This window comes from Condylostylus longicornis, unplaced genomic scaffold (assembly GCF_029603195.1).
Source record: "Condylostylus longicornis isolate FDR11 unplaced genomic scaffold, ASM2960319v2 ptg000043l, whole genome shotgun sequence".
Taxonomy (NCBI): domain Eukaryota; kingdom Metazoa; phylum Arthropoda; class Insecta; order Diptera; family Dolichopodidae; genus Condylostylus; species Condylostylus longicornis.
The window spans coordinates 1,127,664-1,146,212 of NW_026578012.1; the positions used below are offsets into that span (position 1 = coordinate 1,127,664).

General features: G+C 26.2%; 6 protein-coding genes across 6 annotated transcripts in view; 4 read left to right on the plus strand and 2 right to left on the minus strand.

Annotated features, from left to right (window-relative positions):
- Positions 1 to 1,608: 1,608 nt before the first annotated feature.
- Positions 1,609 to 2,520, minus strand: LOC129610056 (40S ribosomal protein S27). The gene is made up of 3 exons (XM_055522376.1): positions 2,468 to 2,520; positions 1,854 to 2,073; positions 1,609 to 1,786 (listed from the first exon to the last, which is right to left on the minus strand). The coding sequence occupies exons 1-3, from the start codon at positions 2,471 to 2,473 to the stop codon at positions 1,758 to 1,760; spliced, it is 255 nt and encodes an 84-aa protein (XP_055378351.1). The 5' UTR covers positions 2,474 to 2,520; the 3' UTR covers positions 1,609 to 1,757.
- Positions 2,521 to 3,742: 1,222 nt separating this feature from the next.
- On the plus strand, positions 3,743 to 12,112 carry LOC129610021 (repetitive organellar protein-like). The gene is made up of 8 exons (XM_055522326.1): positions 3,743 to 3,891; positions 4,300 to 6,413; positions 6,491 to 7,687; positions 7,747 to 7,973; positions 8,701 to 9,953; positions 10,019 to 11,091; positions 11,169 to 11,355; positions 11,420 to 12,112. Exons 1-8 carry the CDS (start codon positions 3,807 to 3,809, stop codon positions 11,953 to 11,955), a joined length of 6,672 nt encoding a protein of 2,223 aa, XP_055378301.1. The 5' UTR covers positions 3,743 to 3,806; the 3' UTR covers positions 11,956 to 12,112.
- A 920-nt stretch (positions 12,113 to 13,032) lies between these two features.
- LOC129610067 (uncharacterized) lies at positions 13,033 to 14,837 on the plus strand. The gene is made up of 3 exons (XM_055522395.1): positions 13,033 to 13,235; positions 13,395 to 13,629; positions 13,691 to 14,837. Exons 1-3 carry the CDS (start codon positions 13,114 to 13,116, stop codon positions 14,411 to 14,413), a joined length of 1,080 nt encoding a protein of 359 aa, XP_055378370.1. The 5' UTR covers positions 13,033 to 13,113; the 3' UTR covers positions 14,414 to 14,837.
- Positions 14,838 to 15,119: 282 nt separating this feature from the next.
- LOC129610071 (60S ribosomal protein L38) lies at positions 15,120 to 15,607 on the minus strand. The gene is made up of 2 exons (XM_055522399.1): positions 15,490 to 15,607; positions 15,120 to 15,409 (listed from the first exon to the last, which is right to left on the minus strand). Exon 2 carries the CDS (start codon positions 15,407 to 15,409, stop codon positions 15,197 to 15,199), a length of 213 nt encoding a protein of 70 aa, XP_055378374.1. The 5' UTR covers positions 15,490 to 15,607; the 3' UTR covers positions 15,120 to 15,196.
- A 493-nt stretch (positions 15,608 to 16,100) lies between these two features.
- On the plus strand, positions 16,101 to 16,763 carry LOC129610079 (nuclear receptor 2C2-associated protein). Its single transcript, XM_055522429.1, has 3 exons — positions 16,101 to 16,238; positions 16,310 to 16,400; positions 16,462 to 16,763. The coding sequence occupies exons 1-3, from the start codon at positions 16,186 to 16,188 to the stop codon at positions 16,747 to 16,749; spliced, it is 432 nt and encodes a 143-aa protein (XP_055378404.1). The 5' UTR covers positions 16,101 to 16,185; the 3' UTR covers positions 16,750 to 16,763.
- An 884-nt stretch (positions 16,764 to 17,647) lies between these two features.
- The window catches only part of LOC129610057 (carnitine O-palmitoyltransferase 1, liver isoform), a 38,114-nt gene continuing 37,212 nt past the window's right edge, over positions 17,648 to 18,549 (plus strand). Inside the window, exon 1 of the mRNA XM_055522378.1 lies at positions 17,648 to 18,006. The gene's annotated coding sequence lies outside the window, so the exon portion shown is untranslated. The remainder of the gene's footprint in view (positions 18,007 to 18,549) is intronic.

Here is an 18,549-nt window from a genome sequence, read left to right on the forward strand (position 1 = left end):
CTTTAAGCAATTTTCTTCTTACTATAATAATAATAACTATTAAAATTACAGACATGTTTACAACAGCTGAAATCATATTGAATTGATAAAGTGAGCTACTTAAAGAGTTTGCTATTAAAATACTGTCATATAAGTGTAAATAAATAACAATTAACACCTAAGGACATTTAAAAAAATATATTAATAGTAATTAGTTGCAAAGTTAACAGCAATGTAAAAAAAACTTATTACGGTATTATTTTATAATTTACTTGTATATACAATCTATAATATATGCATATTAATTTAAATTTTACTGCAACTATATGACTGGTATATTACAAATTATAAAAAAAATTCAATCAAAAAGTTTGTTTAACCATAATTTTATTGAATAAACGGGCAGTAATTATCCATCACATACCTACTTTTCTGTCTGCATTACACACATACCGTAACAAACGTAACATTTTGCAAACGTAATTGCAAAGTTTGCAAAAACAAAGCAATTGCAAGCTATGCTTTTATAAAACCGAGTCTTGTTGCTTTCCAAAAATAATGCATTACATTTTTTGCAATAAAGAACATTTAAATAGGGTAAAATTTTTTAATGACATATAAGCCGGTAATACTATATGTTATGGATCTTCTAACTTACATATTAAATTCACAAAGTAATCAAGTGTAATGCACGACTCCACTATGATGTCGAAGTAGTTTAATAAATCTTCCTTTAATTCATACATGCAGCTGATTTTTGCTTAATTATCCTTTGCAATCCAAGAGCCCAAATTTTTTCTACAAAGTTACTTAATATCAAAGTCAACATAAACTTTTATATAAAATCTACTATGTAGAATGGTAGAATTCAATAAAATTTTTCTAAATTCCTCAAAAATAAATTAACTTTGAATTAATTTAATTAACAAATATGTAGGTATATATATTTATATAATATGGGTATATAAATTCATTAGAATATGATTAAGTTGTCGAAAAATTTTAACTTATAATTGAATTTTAATATAAAAGCGATTCATAATCTAGAATAAAGATTTGAATCTCGTAAATGCTTGGTTATCTACAACCAAAACTCTATATTGGTTTTTCGAAAGAAATTCGATTGTTACAACTTGCTTTGCTGAATATTTGGTAAATTACAAAAAGTTAATGTATTTGTTTTTAAGGTTATTTTCTGCGTTATATATGTATCTAAAATATATTATATGTATACATATTCAATGTTTTACCTATTCATGTTTGATTCGTTACTGGGATCGTGCCAAATAACTAAGATTCTAATTTTGTACTTTTCATAGAGTACATATTTATACATATATAAAACGTACACCATCATTATCATTTTTATTCATTAATTCATTTTTTGAAAGGCTCTTAGATAGCATTTATTTTAATGAACAAATTTCCATGTTGTCAAATTACCAACTGCATTAAATTTCGATTGGCTTGTGTTAGAAAATTATTTTAAATAGATACCTTTTTGGATAGCAAAATTTCCAAATCTATTTGTTTATTTGTAATTTTTTACGATGTCTTCGTAGGTATTTACTAACACATTTTTTTAGCTCTAAAAAAATCCTACATCTTAAATAAAAAAATTTTTACGCGTTTCAGGATAACTTTGTATTAATATACTTTATTAATTTTCCAAGATTTTATAAATTATATCCATCACTTTTTATTTTTTTTTTTTTTTTGGAAATTTATGTTGCTCGAAAATCATCCCAAGTAATTTATTTAAAAACAATCTTAGTAGCCTAATGTGGTTTTCTTCTGAATGAGCATCCTAAAAAAAATTTCGTTTCATGTTTTATTAATAAAATTTACTACTTATGTATATACTTTCAATTTACCTTCTGTTAATTTTGATCGTCCCCCAGTTGGTTGACATAAAATTGTGGAACATCCAGCACATACTACTACGCCTTGGGCATGACTAAAAACTGTTGTAATTTTATAGCAACCAGGGCACTTTACATCCATGAAATACGAATTTGGATGTTGTACTAAACGTTTAAGTTTATGTTTACGCTTCTCTGAAGCAGGACTCGGATGAAGTAAATCAATCGCTAACTATAATGTAAAAATAATTTCACAATTAATGGAAATAGCTAAAAATATATTTCTATGTAAATTGCAAATAATAAAACTATGAAATCACAACAAAATTAATTTAAAAATTTATTTTGGCAACTCTATGATTGATAAATTTTGGATTTCTATATAATTTTTTTTATTTTTTGAAACGTATGTATTATCGCCTGACACATTGTATATTTCGGACTCTTAAACTTTCACACATTGTAATATTTATCTTAATTTCTCAAACAAAATCGAAGTTCCCCGCCACGATTTTTTCCGAATTTCAAAACCCCAATATAGAATTAAGATTTTTAAATCACTTTGTTGCAATAATTTCATTTCTAAATATATTATTTTAAATAATTTTAATAAAATTTCTACACACCGGCATGTTTACTTTTTGACAGCTCGCACGGAAAAGGAAGTAATGTTGCTTAGTGCTGCCATATTAAATATTATTTTACGATAATGCAGTACGTTTGACAACTTCAAGAAACTGACAATACACTGCGTCGCCATGTTTATTTTTACATATGTAGATCGCACTTAACTGTGCGTCGGAAAAAAATAAATTCAAAAATTACTCTCTCTAGTAAAAGACCAAATTTAAATTACAAAATAATGCCCATTTTTCTTTTTAATAAATACCTAGCTCTGTAAACGTTTACAGTGAAGTGAGAGTTTTTTTAAATGCTACATAAAAGTATTGGTATTTTTATTAAAAATTATTAAATACCTTTTTTCTATATTCAATTTCTTGTATCAATATTGTAAATAAACTTGGTTGGCAATGTGAAAGCTGTCAAAGTACTCAAACGCAGTTTTTTTTTCAAGGAAGTGATTACTTTGCTTATTTCGCATAAAAAAACTTTTCAAATCAAGCAACAGACGATTGCAATGCTGACTGGTTTAAATAGAAGATTAATCATTTCTTTTCATAATTGTTTACTTGTATTTCTTAAAAAATCTTAATTTACAAAAATATCAATTATATAATATTTATACTTTGACGAAACAAAATATTTCTGACAGTTGTGATTTATATACAGACATATGTGCAAGCTATGCATGAGCGTTTGTCTTTTAGGTAGTGCCTAACTTAATTTCACATTTAGCGTTAAATTTTTTTTTTTTTTTTTTGACATATTCTACCTTTGTAATTGCTATTGTCCATGGAACTATTGTGTCAATGGTTGATAGGCGCTTCAATTCTCCTTACCCACAAATAAATTATAAATTGGAAAGGAACGTACGGTTTAACTATTAGCGCAAAACTAAAATCGTGCCAATTGATTTTAATGAGCTGAATCGAAAAAAAATAATATGGGAAGCTACAGTCAACCAAAGGCAATATATTTGGGCTTAAATTCTGTCTAAGAAGTATAATTCATTATAATGCATTTAGAATTTTATTCTAATTTAGAAAAATATGTCACGTAATCATTTTTCCCTTAATTTATTCAATAAATTTTTACAGATAAAAAATAATATTAATCTTGTAAGTATATTAATTTGCGTGCTTTGGTTTTTGGCCCTAACAATATGAATGTCAAAAATTGTTTCTTTCCTAATTGTTTCTGTTGGTATGTGGCGAAGTTTTCTTAACAACATAATTTTAAAAACCCAAACAAACAAAAGTTGATCCTTTTTTATTCATAAAATATTTAAAAATCATTGAAAAATTAATTTAATTATAATGCAAACAAAATATAAGTTGTTCGGATATGACGAACATTAATAATTTTACAAAAGTCATAGAAGATTCCGCTGGCGAAAAAAAAGTTGTTTTGGATATAAAAAGTGGTGCAGGTAAAATATTTCTATTGCTGGTAAGGTATGCAAATCAGAAAATTCTAAACTGGAAACTTGAAAAAAAGCATTAATATAAAAATAAAATAAACATAAATCTAAAAAAAAATTACCAATTTGAAAAAACTTTCAAATAAACTCACAAGAATATTTTTGCCTTTGTTTTTAATTCTTCAATGCTTTTTAAAAAAAAAAATGACGTATATATTTTGAAAAACATTTGGGGGGGGGGATGAAAAAAATTTGCATTCAAAAAAGCCGGTTTCTGAAAAAAAGTCTAGATTTGTAATGCAATCAAAAATTCGTTATTTCTACTTGAATTATTGAAAATTAGAGGAATAATTGATTTTTATTAAAATTAAAAAATAAAGTAAAAATATAAATATTAAAATACATATTTTATTTTAGTTCAAATATTCCGTCCATTGGAGAAGCAAGAAAAGTATTTTGAAGTGCAAAAGAAAAAAAGTAGAAAGAAGATGCCACACACAAATATTGCAAAATTAATATATGCTGCTCCGACTCCTAAAAACACTCCAACAAAAACAAAAACTAAAACAAATTACCATAATATGAAAAGTTCTAGGAAGCTATTTAAAGAAAAAAATGTGGGTGACTGTAAAATGTCAACAAGTCGATCAAATTCTGCTATTAATAAAATTGTGGAGAACAAACAAATTGTAGATACAAAACCAAATCTTGACAATAATTCTGTAGAATGCGTTAAGAATGTGAAGGATGCCGAACCTTTAGAATCCCAATTTTTTGCACAAAAAGTCGAAAGGAATGAAACAAATAAAAACAATTTCGTTGAGAAAATCATCCAGGATGAAAATTTCAATAAACAACAAAAAAATCCAATATTGGAAAAAATGGAAACAATTGCAAATCAAACTAAACCTGAAATATTTCATGAAAAACAGCTCGTGGAAAACTCATTGAAAAGTAATAAAATGGCAAATATTACAAATGAAATTCAAAATGGCAATGAAATAACAAAAGATAATATTGGTGTTGAAATTTCTCCAAAAAAATCATTGAGTACATTTCGGGTTCCTAAATTAACAAATAAACCAAAAGAGAACAATCCACAGAATAAAAAGAAGTTCTACAACCCTGAAGAAGCAAAACAATTTATTAAAAATCAAAGAGATAAGTGGAAGGCAGAAGAAAAAGCGACAATATTAAATAAAGAAAAAATCGATAAAGAAGAAATAAAACGACGGTTGGATGAACTTCATAAAAATACTTTAAAAATTTTAAAAACAAATTTAAAGAAGGGTAAAAAGCGTAGTGCTCCTAAATCAAAACAAAATTCCGGAAAGTGCAGTAGTCCTATTAAAACTAGAAAGTTCAATGAAACCGAAAAGGGGTGTATTTCAAATTTTTTAACAGCCAGATCTGATAGATCCACGATTTCAAAGAAATCGGATAACGCAAAAATGTTAGATGCTAAAAAATGGAAATATTTTTCAAAAGCTGATATTAAATTAAATGAAATTGATTCACAAAACAGAATTGGATTGCTCAGAAAAGCTGATAGTAGCGAAATTTCATTCACCAATATTAAAGACTACGACATAGCAAAAGAAAATGAAAAATTAGAATCTTTGATCAATTCTAAATTGAATTTAAAATCAGATTGCTTAGTTCCATACAATGAAAACGATAAAATCGTCCCTCAAGGTGAAATATTAGATTTAAAATTTGATACATTGACAAAACAGCAAACTGAACATAATAATCTGCTTCAAAAGGAAAATCAGATCACATGTAACGAAAACTTGTTGGAAATAACTGATATTAGGAAAAATAACTCAAATATTGCAGATAAAGATTTAAAGGATATCGAAATTCAAACTTCACTTCAGGTACCAAACGTTAAACTTGAATCTAGATTTTTAAGAAGCAAATCAGTTCATGTACAAGTGCCGCATGAAAACAATAAAGAGAATATATCCGTTGACAAAACTGTAAATAAATCGGATGAAATTCCGTATTGGTTAAAACCAACGGCTGTTGAAATTTATCCATATAATTTTATTACAGCTGTTCGGAAGAAATTGGAAGCTTTAACCAATCCAGTAATTCAACGACCTCAAACTCATCAAAGAAAAAATAAAAACCTTTATAAAACTAGAAAATCGAATGTTTATCAAGATACACCACTCTCTCATTTAAAACACGATAAAAATAATGTGCGTAGGCGTATCATAAATAACAATTCAAGTTCCTCAAATACCAAACACTCTTATTCACAAGGTTTTAGTGTAAATGGTTTAAATGAGGAAAACGGTCTAAATTCAAATAATGAAAAATCCAATAGTTTTTCGGAAATAGTGTCCAATTTTAGTTCCATATCCCTGCATGTTCCGGAATCCAATACAATATCGGACATGAGTTCTCTTAAAAGTGATGTTGCATCAAAAGCAGAAGATAAACAATTTCTTAGTAGTACTAAAAATGATAATATCTCTAATAAGGATTTCAGTGCGAATGATGATACAACAATTTCTTCTTCGGTAAATTTATTGAATGACTATGTTGTTTTTTATTTTATTGTATTTTTTGTTATTTTTTTCTCTTTTCAATATTTTAGGTATTTTCTAGTCCGGAGAAAAAAATTAATTTTATTGAAGTAAAACAGCCAAAAGAAGCTGAAAATATTTTATCAGAGAAAACGAATTCAATAAGTCCATTATCTCTGGAAAATATAACTAACCTACAAGTAAAATCCAAAAGATCAGAAATTAAAAAAGTAATAGATGAGGACTTGTCGATTCCGAATTTAAATTTGAAATTAAATCTTAAAGGAAAGTCTGAGCAAAGTAATGACATTAAAAGCTCTAGTCAAAAGCAAGAAAAATTATTGGAACTTGATCAGTTATTAAATAATTTTAACAAAAGTCTTTCACAAGTTATAGAAGTAAACAATCAACTTAAAAATACATTAGATAAATCACAAAATATGTTGAGTCCGAATTCAAAAAGGAGCTTGAATCATAATCTGAATGAAATTCCAGTATTATCTAAACCATCTGCGACTAGTTTTACCACAGGAGGCGATTACACTTCTGATTTTGAAGATGATGCTTCCAATACTACATTAAAATCTGTTCAACTAAAACAAAATTTTAAAAATCTAAATAACAAATCAATATCTGAAGGTAATATTACATATGAAGAAATAAAACCAACAAAACTAGAGAAAAGAAGTGCTAAATCAGAAGAGTCGTCAAAGCAAAATGTACATGCTGTAGAATTAAATCCAAAAAGTAAATTTGAAGTAACAATCGAGCAGTCTTTAAAATCGGACAATAATGTACAAAATATAACGGAATCAACTATTACAGAAGATATTTCTGAAATTGCAATTGAAGAAAGTGCTAAAAATGAAAACAATAATAAATCAGAAAATTCAATAAGATCTGTTCAAGATTTGCATTCAATGAAGGATAGTAAATTAAAAAATAATTCCGAAGAAAAATTGAAATATCTCGAAAATCATATAAATACCACTCGTGGGAATGACAGTGCTTTTAATGAACTTCCTCTTAATGGTGACAATATTATATGTACGAATGTAAAAACTTCAGAATCAGAGAAAAGTACTGCACCTCCAGTTTATTCAATTGAAAGAAAATTTGAAAAGAAAACTCAATATTTAGATTCATCTATTGGAAGTGAGTTTATAGCCGTCTATAATAAGTCTGATGTTGAAATTTCAATGTTCCTACAAGATGACAGTAGAAGTGTGGCAAGTGAAGCAACATTAAATTATTCTAGCATAGGAATGGTAAATATGCAAATACATAATATTATGAAAAAAATTTTTAAATTTTGGTTTCTTTTAAGTATGAACAACTGCTTCAAGCAGAAAACTTAAAATCAGAACAATTAACAGCGTTGTTAAAAATGCGAGAAAAAGTATTAATAGATAGAACAAAGGGCCAAATAGCTTGGTTAGAAATTCAAAAAGAAAAATATAAATCAAAGGGTTTATCAGAACGGATAACAATGATTAAAAAGAAGCAAAGGGCTATTCTCATGAAAATGGAAAAGGAACGAGAAGAAATCAAAAGGTAAAAAGATTTATTAATTTCATTATTAATATTTTATTTTTAAATAAAACACTTGATGTTTTTTTTATTCGCTAAATAAATAAATATTTAGAATTTTTGAAATTCTTTATTTTTTAATTAAAAAAGAATTTAACACCGTTTCACAAATGTAAATTTAAAAATGTTTCTTAACAATTGTGTAAATATTAGTAATGCTTGTATGCTGAATATTTTTTTATGTTATACATGGTTCAAAATAGAATTTGAAAAAATTCAGTCCCCCAATAATTAATCAAATACTCAACTTTAAATTTAATTTAATTGAAATTTTAATTATTTGATATAGGATTATTTAACTCTTCTAAAAATATTCCTCTTTAATATTCTAGAATCTTTCAAAACATTTCGAAAGCATTTAAAATCTTTTGATTTGTTATAAGATATGATTTGACTAATAAATAAAAAGAAAACGAATAGGGAGTTAAAAATAAATAAATAAATTGTTTTGAATTTACTCACGGTATTTAAATATCAAAGAGATAAGATAAGAATATGGAATCACATAGTGAAAATTTTACAACTTGTTACAGTGTAATACATTGCGTGTTAACTTGGTGAGGAATAGGAAGAATAAAAAGAGAAGGAAAAAAAAAACAGTGTACATATTAAATGACTAGATTTTTTAAATATTTTTCAAAACACTATCTAAAATATTGTAAAAAAAATATTTTTATTATTTTTTTTTTAGGTTAATGAATACTCAAGGAAATATATCAAGTAATAGTTCTGCCAGAATTAAAAGTCATCATCAATCTTCTACTTTTTTGAAAACATATAGACCAAAATTATCTGATAGTATATCTAATGTAACAATAAGAAAAGGATTCGCAACAACAATAAGTAAAAGTCAAACTGGAAGTGCTAAAATTGTTCGTGGATTTGACATAGGTGGAAGTGAAAATTTAGAGAAAATATTACGAAAACGTGAGGAGGAATTAAAAAATCGACGTCAACATGTTGAGCATTTAATGGCATGGCATCAACGTCTTGATAAAGAAGAGCAAGAAGTATTCCAATTAGAACAAATGTTATTGGAATGTAATAAAAATAATTGGCAAATATTATCGCCACATGGTGTAGATATCTTAAAACCAATTGCTTCTGAAATAGAATTAAAAAAAGAAAAAAAAATTGCCGAAATTGAAAAAAGTCTTAAAGAATTGCAAAATATTTCTGTTTGCAGTAAAGAAAATCAAAATGTCATAGATCATGTACGTGTATCTGGCCATAAATTAAATAAGTTATGGTCACGATTAACTGGTCAAAAATTAAATAAATTTGAAGCAAATAAGAAATATAAATTAACAAAAGAAGATTTAGAAAGATTTTATGAAAGAGCTAAAGATAAAGTAATTGAGGAATTTAATCGGGAACATAATTTAAATAAATTATTAGAACAATCATCGAACGAGAAAATTTCTAATACAGATATTAATAGCGATAATAATCGTAATGATATTGATTCAATATTAATCCATAGTATTGAAATTCCAAGTTTACATTTAAATTTAAGTTCTGAATCAGATACTCAGCGTTCTCTTAATTCTACATCTATTCAAAATATTCAAAATTATGTAGAAACGGAAGTAAATGAATACAAATTAGATATTACGAGACTCGATATAACTGCTATAGAACAAACAGAAATTGTAACAGTTTCAAGTGAAGCGTTACTTAATCATCAAAAAATAATTTTATCGCATGAATTACCTGAGGAACTTCCTGAAAAAATTGAAAATTTAAATAAACTGGAGAATTTGCAAAGCCAAAAAAATGAAAATACATTAAATAATCATAAAACTATGTCAGAAAATTCTAGCTCTGATATTAGAACAAACATATCTGAAAAAATGGAGCAGTTATTTAATCAAAAGCAGTATACTGAACGAAGTTTGAGCAATATATTAGACGAAACTTATATCTTGAAAAATAGTTCACCAGGTATTTATATTACTACTAAAATTTTCGTTATTAATTTCTGTAATTTATTTTTTTAACCCTTTTAGAAATACAAAGCTCCATAGATGAACAAGTGCCTTCTAAAAGTAGTATTACAGAATTAAATGAAATTTCAGGAGAAATAAAAAGTTCTCAACTTTCATCAGAAACAATTCATTCCGAAATTAATCGGCCAAGTGTTATTGTATCATTAACACAAAAGCTCAATGTCAACGAAACCAAATCTGGATCAAAACCAGTGGAAACATCTTCAATAATAACAAAATTGGAGTCAGAGAATAAATATACACAAATTTTTGAATCTGATTCGTCTTCTAAAGTTTTAAAAAATAAAACACAATCACCAGATCAATCAATTGAAATTGCCAGTGTTTCAACAAATAATTCCACCAAACCACCGTCATCGGTTTCATTAAATGAATTCAATAGTCCTCAAACAAATTCGTCCACAACAATTGAATTGATTTCACCTTCAATTGATAGGCAAACGGTCATATCAAAAACACCAACTATTGAAGAAAAACAAACTGTAGAAAATTCACATGTAGAGAAGAGTTTGGACAAAAGTTATGAAAATAGTTATGAATATGAAAATGATTTTTCAGGATCTGATTTTACAATTTTAGAAGATATATCAATGCCAAAATTTGAAACAACAATGGACACGACTAGAGAGAGTTTCATAACAAAAGATTTAAATTATGCAAATAATATGGAAATCAATAATTCCAATATAAATGACCATCATATAGAAAGTTCTAATAATACCACAGAATTAGAGAAACGGTTAATTGATTTAGATGATAGTTTAAAAGGTTTAAATAGCACAATAGAAAAAGTTTTAAGCCCAGAAGGAGCAGCGAATTCCAAAAAAGGAACACCAAGTTCGAGTAGTGGCTCCACAACAATTTCGCCTGTTTCGGTTACAATAGCAGCGGCGAGCATTGCTACAACTAAAAGTCAATCTACTCTGCTAAATACGGTATCACAACATCAAAATAATACTCTTTCAACAATTATTTCAAATAATCCAAATGACTATGATAAAATTACATTAATGCCAGATATAATTAGTGAAGTTGAAATTCGCAGAAGGCAAAAAATATTAATTGAGAGTGAGGTAGGAAATTAATTTGATTTTTTTTTTTACTTTTAAGAGAAATAAAACTTTACTAAAAATGCATATTTTTAATAAAGATTAAACAATTGGAACATGCTATGCCATATGTTGTTTTCCGTGAAATTCCCAATAAACCGCCTCCACCTTATGTACCTCCGGCACATGGAAGTCCAATGACAACAATATTTCCACCTGAGTCAAGAATCAAAGAGATTACATTTAGAAGAACTGCTGAATTATTTGAAGAAATCTCTAAAAAAACTGGTAAAAAAAAAATTAATAATAATTTTATAAAAATTTTTTTATATTTTTTTAACATAAATTTTAGATAAAAATTCTGAGAAACAAAATTCTAAGGAATCAATTTTAAATGAAAACATTACTAATATATATGAAAGAATTATTCTTGATATATGTAAAGAATGCATGCAAGAATATGAAGAAATATTAAATGATTTAAATCCTGAGTCATACAAAAATCCTCTAGCACTATACAATCCACCAGATAGATTAAATTGCATGCAAGAGTTTATATATAGTCGTGTTAGAAAATTATTGGCAATGGAAAAAAAATGTCAAAGAAAGAGTTCAATATTTTCAATTGGAAGGAAAAAACGTGATCATATTGATGAAATCTTAATACAAGAACTATTTGAAGAAGAATATAAATGGACAAATTTTGATCAAGAAGAGGATGAAGTTAAAATTACAATTGTAGATGAAATACTAAATGGTGTCATTAAGGATGTTGTTATTGAAGCAGTTAACAGAAATAAAAACATCGATGTCACTGATGCAACGAAATTAGATTTAAATAATAAAAATAACGTACAAAATGAGAACAAAAGTCTTAAAGATGCCTAAATGAATATGTACTTAAACTTTTTACATTTAATTTTTAATTTTTTTTTAGAATTATTGTTACGCTTAAGTTTTTTTTTTTATCGCTGATTAACTTTTTCCTTAAAATTTTAATTTTTATAAATTTTCTATGTAATAGTTTAGAAAAGAAGTGCTTTAAGAGAATATTTGCATAATCTACTTATATTTTTATATTTGTAGAATCTTGTTTACATGATATGTAGAATATGTTAATAAACTTAATGAAAAATTTAAAATAAACGCGTATGAAATTTCCTTTCCTGTGTAATAAGATTAATAAGCAACATAAAATTAAAAGTTTATAAATTACAAAATAGGAAGCTATCAATTATTCAGCTGAAAAACGCAAATCTTAAAGTGAGTTTGTAAAGTTTACTATTTCTTTAGCTGTCGATATACTGGTTACCTAGTGTTACGCCAATATCGCTAAACTTAAAGGACGTTACACTTCTTCCTACAACACATCCCTATAAACTCCTTTGAAAATAAATAGAAAATTATGATTAACGAAATCTGATTTTACCTACAGAATTAATCTAGTCCCCTGAAAACAATTTTATTAGTTTTGAAAAAGAGTAGTTACATATTATGTGCACATATTATTTGAAGTGAGATATGGTACATATGTATGTATCAATATAAATAGCAGTAGTCTTAATTTTCAATATTACCCGAAAATTGCGAATTCAAATTGTACGCGTTCTTTAATATTCGGATAAGCAAATTAAATTCACACAAACATTTAAAATTCATATAATAACTAAATAAGAAAAAGCCAATTTATATAACACATACATAATGCCCCCTTTCTATATAGTTAAAGGATGCTTATCTACAAAAACAAAATTCCAATAATTTTATCGCAAGCTATATTTACTGTGCTGTTTTCAACACGGTAAATTGAAGCAGCTGCTTTGTACAACATGTATCTCGACATAAAAACTTATGTAATGACATTAAAATACCAAACGATTACCACTATATTAAGGTACGCGCGAAATATATGAAAGTAGAACATGTCATCAAAGAAAAAAAACTGTCAGTGTCAATCTTAAGCTAATAAAAGTTTACTATTTTTATATCGTGCAATTATTACTGCAATTTTATTATATTTAATTAAAATATTTTTAATTTTTTATAATGAAAACTAAGAAAAATGAAACGTCTTTTGTATGGACTCAAGAAAAAATTATTGATTTAATATCACAATACCAAAACAATGAATGTTTATGGAATGTTTTAACAGAAGATTACAAGAGCAGGTATAAATGAAAAAATGGCGCATTTTTAACTACATATGTAATTTGTAATTTTATTAAAGCCTCTTTGCGCAAACAGTATTAAAATAATTCAGAATATGTCAATATGTACAAACATATATGTATATAAATATATATATATACCTACATATACTATTTCAGAGAGAAAAGGGATATTGCTATATCATCAATATGTAGTTCTTTGAACATAACAAGAGAACAATTCAGCAAAAAAATACACAATTTAAGGAACCAGTTCAATTATGAAGCTAAAAAGGTTTCCCAAAGAAATGATAATGTAAAAAATTCTTATCGAAGCAAGTGGGAATATTATGAAAAGTTGTTATTTTTGAAAAACGTAATATCTCCTAGACCAGGACCTAACTATGGCTTGTGTGTATGTATCCGAAAACTTAAAAACCAAATTTATTTTATTTAAGTTTGTCATATCGTTTCAGTATGATGAAGTACAAAATACTAATAATGGAGATTATATTAGTATAGATTCTTTTAAAGCTGATAAATCTCAACCAGATGTCGTTCATATATTAGAGGCTAAACCAGGACTAGAACATAATGTTGTTATTTATCAAGAAACAACTTCGCAACGTGGAAACCATTCTGCAGATTCTTCAATAATATCAAATAGCAGTAAAACATATCCGATAGCAATACAACGAGCTATAAGTATGCATGAGTCGCAAGATAAATCACATGATTTTTCCCAACATACTGTAAGTAAAAATGAAAATCAGTCTCAAAGTAAAACGGGTAAAAGTGAAAAACGTCAAGAAATTGGTACAAGAAGTAAAAAAAAGCAGTTAGCATCACCATCCATTCGTGAAACACCACCTCAACCAGAAAATGAAGATCACGAAACACAAACTTTTGAAATTTCAAGAGCCGAATCCCCAACTCCAAAAAAAATTATGAAGCGAAACTCCAATTTTGGGAGCTCAAATAAAATTGTTCAACAGTACCATCCCCATCAATATAATAATTGTAAAAATGAAATACAACTAAATCAATCTTCGCAAAGGGATGAATATGATTTATTTGGAGAATTTGTTGCCAATGAGCTAAGAAATTTAAATCACGATAGTTCTAGAAAAAAATTGAAGCGAAGAATAATGAAAGCTATGCTTGATACAGCTAATGAAGATGATGATTCTACAGACTAATAAACTGTGGAATGCTATTTAAATTATATATGTACATACATATGTATATGTTGATTTTTGTCTATTTCAAAAACAAATCATACAGGAGTTTCAAAGTTTATTTTAATAAAAGGGAATGTAGCAGCTATAATTTCTGGAAATTTGTCGTATGGAAGTTTTTCAAATTCTCCAATGTTTTGTTTTTTGTAATAATGTAAAAACAGTAAGGCATCCCTATATTGACAATATCAAAAATACGTAGGAAACCTAATTAACACTTTTTACCTGAAGTTCTTTTTGAGACAATAAAATATTGCGCTGCAAGTCATTCAATATTGGCTATTTCCAAATTCACACTTTGATGATTCAAATATAAAAATGTACCAGGTACATTATTGAAAATAAATTAGATTTTCTTTTAAATAAATTTTGACTAATATAAAAAGTTGTTTTATTTTTTGTTCTAAAATCGAATCATTTAATCCCGGTAAAAAAAGGGGCAGGTAGAAAAATTGGATTTTGTAAGGAACAAAATTCTTCTCTTTTAATGTAAACAGAGCTCAGGAGGACAAAATTGTTTTGATTGAAAATTAATGATTGTCATCCGTATGGAAACTGTGTTTTAAATCTTTAATATTACATATGACAAACGCTACGGCACTTTCATAGACACATCTTTATATTATAATTAACTGTAAGGAACTCGTTTATTAAAAATACTATAAAATGTTTTTCAAGATTTTATTTCTGGTTGCTCGTTTTTTACATGTTGGAATTGAGCTGAAATCCTAAACTAGTTTCATTTTATTTAACTTCCTTTACTTGTAAACCTGGTGGTAATGATTGTTTTAGTTTCTCTGCCTTCTCTTTGTCAAATACAACTAAGGTATACAAAAATCGTGAGCAACGAATTTTGAATTTTGTGTTATTTGGATTTTTCTTAATTTTTACAGCACGCGCATCTTTCCTGCGAGCCTTTATCAAAAAATCTTTGACTTCTTTTATTTCACGGGGCATCTACAAAACAGTAATTTTGTCATTTTAAAAGCACAAACAATATTGTATGTAAAAAAATTTAATTAAAACAGTATTCTTACCTTGATTTATTAAAAAAAAAATTATTTTTCCCAAAAACTCAACTTTAGTTGACGTCTTTCAGGCAAGGAAAGAAAGAAAGGAAGGAAAATAGTGCTACCAATGTATATAGAAATTAAACATTTCCGGTATAAATTGTCAAAATTCTATAAAAATCGATTCATGAAAAATCGAAAAATCCAAAACGTTCTGGGATATCTAGAGGTTTTTTTTAACTACAAATTAACAAATTATTTTTATAAAAAAAATCAAAATTTGTTTCAATTTTCGATTCCCCTAAGCGTTAAATTTGTGACTAAATGCTTTTACCTAATGTATTCCTTGAATGGTATTGTGAAAAAAGTCAATCAAAATTTTTAGATTATTTTATTCATTTCTAATATATTTTTAAAATCCATTAATTTATATTAATGATTTTGAAATTTGAGAAATAAATCAGAAAATTATTCGATAAATTTTGGGTAAATTATTGAATATTAAACTCTGTGTCATTTAATTTGTTTTTATAAATATAACATCTAATGGTCATATGGTGTTATTGTGAGTACAAATGGCAACTCTTATTTGTGATTAGAATTTTTTTTAATTGACATTTCATTTTATGTAAATCGTAAACAAAACAAATTGTTGAGCGATGAACTGTCCAAAACACGTTTGTTATTTTAGTTGATATATTAAAACATTTTAGTTATTGTACTATGGAGGCAAGCACTGGAAAAAATATTTTGAATAAGATAAAATTTAAATGCAGGTAATTGGAATGATAACTAAAATTATAAAAAGAAATAAAACAAATCACTTAATCTGTTTTCTATTTTATAGTGTCAGTTCTGTATTAAACAAGGATGTTAAACAAAATGGGAAAAATTTCATGTTTGATTCGATTGATGAGACGGCTTGGAGTTCAGAACAAGTAAATTATATTATTAGAAAAATATTTTTATGTAATGTCATTTTGACCTAATTCATTTTAGGGGAACTCACAATGGATAAATATACTTTTTGAAGAACCGCAAGATGTTAAATATTTTAATATACAATTTCAGGGTGGTTTTGCTGGTAAAGATTTAAAAGTAGACGTTGAAAACATTGACAATACTCTTATTCATTCCCAAGAATTTTACCCGGAAGACATTAATTCAATTCAAAAATTTGAGTTTAATAATAAAATTGAAAAAGCTAGTAAAATTAAATTTAAGTTTAATTCTAGTTATGATTTTTTTTGTAGAATTATAATATATAAGTTAGAAATATATAGCTGATTTTTATAATGTTATCACAAGTTTTTTCAATAATAAATAACAATCTCCAAGCTCTAAACAAGGAGAAATTTAAAAAGGAAGTTCGTTTTCTATGTCGGTATGTACATAAATGTAATATACATACGTACGAAGATACAACAGTTTAGGTTTATAGTATTTATCTACGGTATAAATGCGGTTCCATTTCATTACCGTTCCAAAGTTCATAATCTTACATTGTAAAAGAATGGTTATATTTTAACAAGTTCTTAAATAGGGCTTGATTATGTACCTTGCCTTTTAAGTCGGCGTGAACGCCATAATAATATGTTAGTATAATGCATTTTTCAAGTGAGAATTTTATACACCGGTGTGAAATAAAATTGAAAAATCTCTTATTACGTTTACTTAATCTAGCTCAAAATTTAAATTCTAAATTGTAAAATAAATTAAGTTTCGGGAATCCATTTTGGAAATATCTAAAAAAATGTATTTCTAAAAAAAAGTTAATTGGTTAAATATGAAAATAATTTATTAAAATGAAAAATCGTATAAATAAAATATCAGTAAGAATAATTTTAACAACAGGGAGATATTTTATAAGAAGTGATGAAATCTAATTATTTTTTGGCCATATAAATCTCTTCAGAAATAATAACTTTCAAATGTAAATGTAATCTAGCACACATTGTAAATTATTAAATTATAAAATAATGGTACGTGGTTTACAAAATTTCTCCTAAAGGGTTAAAATAAACCAAATTTTTTGTTGTCATATAAATGTCACATCAATTTGTCATTTAATTCAATTGTCAAATTTGTTTTCGCGAATGCCATTTTGCCAAATTCATTTTTTTTTTAAATATGAAGAAAAAAAATTATTAAATACTTTGACAGTTCTATTTTGAACGTAGGTAAATGTGGTGTTTCTAAAGGGAATTTTTATTTATAATTTATCTGTGCATTTGTTATGTGAAAAAAAAAAATTTAAATAATTTTAATTAAAAATGACAATTGTTGCTATAAAAATTAAAAAAAATATATCTATAATTAGTTTATTTCATTACAAAAACAAATAGTAAAAAGATTTTTGGCATTTTATAAATAACTAGCTATCTAATTTTACAAAAAAAAAAAATCTAAAATTTTAAATATAAAAATTTAGTAATACAATCTACACAAATTGGATATTCTTAGCAGTGTTAAAATTTTTTGATAAAAAATTTTTTGTTTATAATTCACAAATAAACAACAAAATAATTGCCATTTATTAAAACGGTAAGTATCCAAATAATAAGGCATAGCTTTCAATCCACTTTCTTGTTTCAATTGAAAAAAAAAATAAATTTTCTTGCCACCCGCCAAGCCAATCCATAATATACAATATGTATGTACATAATATATGTACATATATTTAAATAATATAAGTATTAATAAGAATACTACAAAATATAATAATAATTATGAGAGAGTTTTAAGAAAAGCATGAATGGTTATACGAAAAGTTGAACTTTGGAACTTAAATACTTATTTTTCAAAGTAGAAACATACATACATATGTATATGTATGTAAAGTTGCTATAAGTTCAGATGTAGATACGTAGATTAGGTATGTAAACCTGCATTTATATAATATAATAAAGGAAGAATGTATATAAATTTATTTAAATTATATAAATTTCACCTGTATTTCAAAAACATATTTACGTACGTACCTGCCAATCAGCTTATCCTACATAAGAAACTGAAGAAAGTGAAAAGCTTCCAAATAAACAGTTCTTTAAATCACTTTTAATAAAACGGTTTGACATGAATCTACAA

Bases quoted from the DNA above. Each gene is read 5' to 3' on its own strand.
- LOC129610021 (XM_055522326.1), top strand. From the start codon at position 3,807: ATGACGAACATTAATAATTTTACAAAAGTCATAGAAGATTCCGCTGGC. The intron at 7,688-7,746 runs GTAAATATGCAA...GTTTCTTTTAAG, and splicing joins ATTATTCTAGCATAGGAATG to TATGAACAACTGCTTCAAGC. The intron at 7,974-8,700 runs GTAAAAAGATTT...TTTTTTTTTTAG, and splicing joins GAACGAGAAGAAATCAAAAG to GTTAATGAATACTCAAGGAA.
- LOC129610056 (XM_055522376.1), bottom strand. The intron at 1,787-1,853 runs GTAAATTGAAAG...AATTTTTTTTAG, and splicing joins ACGATCAAAATTAACAGAAG to GATGCTCATTCAGAAGAAAA.
- LOC129610079 (XM_055522429.1), top strand. From the start codon at position 16,186: ATGGAGGCAAGCACTGGAAAAAATATTTTGAATAAGATAAAATTTAAA. The intron at 16,239-16,309 runs GTAATTGGAATG...TCTATTTTATAG, and splicing joins AAGATAAAATTTAAATGCAG to TGTCAGTTCTGTATTAAACA. The intron at 16,401-16,461 runs GTAAATTATATT...AATTCATTTTAG, and splicing joins CGGCTTGGAGTTCAGAACAA to GGGAACTCACAATGGATAAA.
- LOC129610071 (XM_055522399.1), bottom strand. From the start codon at position 15,409: ATGCCCCGTGAAATAAAAGAAGTCAAAGATTTTTTGATAAAGGCTCGC.
- LOC129610067 (XM_055522395.1), top strand. From the start codon at position 13,114: ATGAAAACTAAGAAAAATGAAACGTCTTTTGTATGGACTCAAGAAAAA. The intron at 13,236-13,394 runs GTATAAATGAAA...ATACTATTTCAG, and splicing joins ACAGAAGATTACAAGAGCAG to AGAGAAAAGGGATATTGCTA. The intron at 13,630-13,690 runs GTATGTATCCGA...ATATCGTTTCAG, and splicing joins GACCTAACTATGGCTTGTGT to TATGATGAAGTACAAAATAC.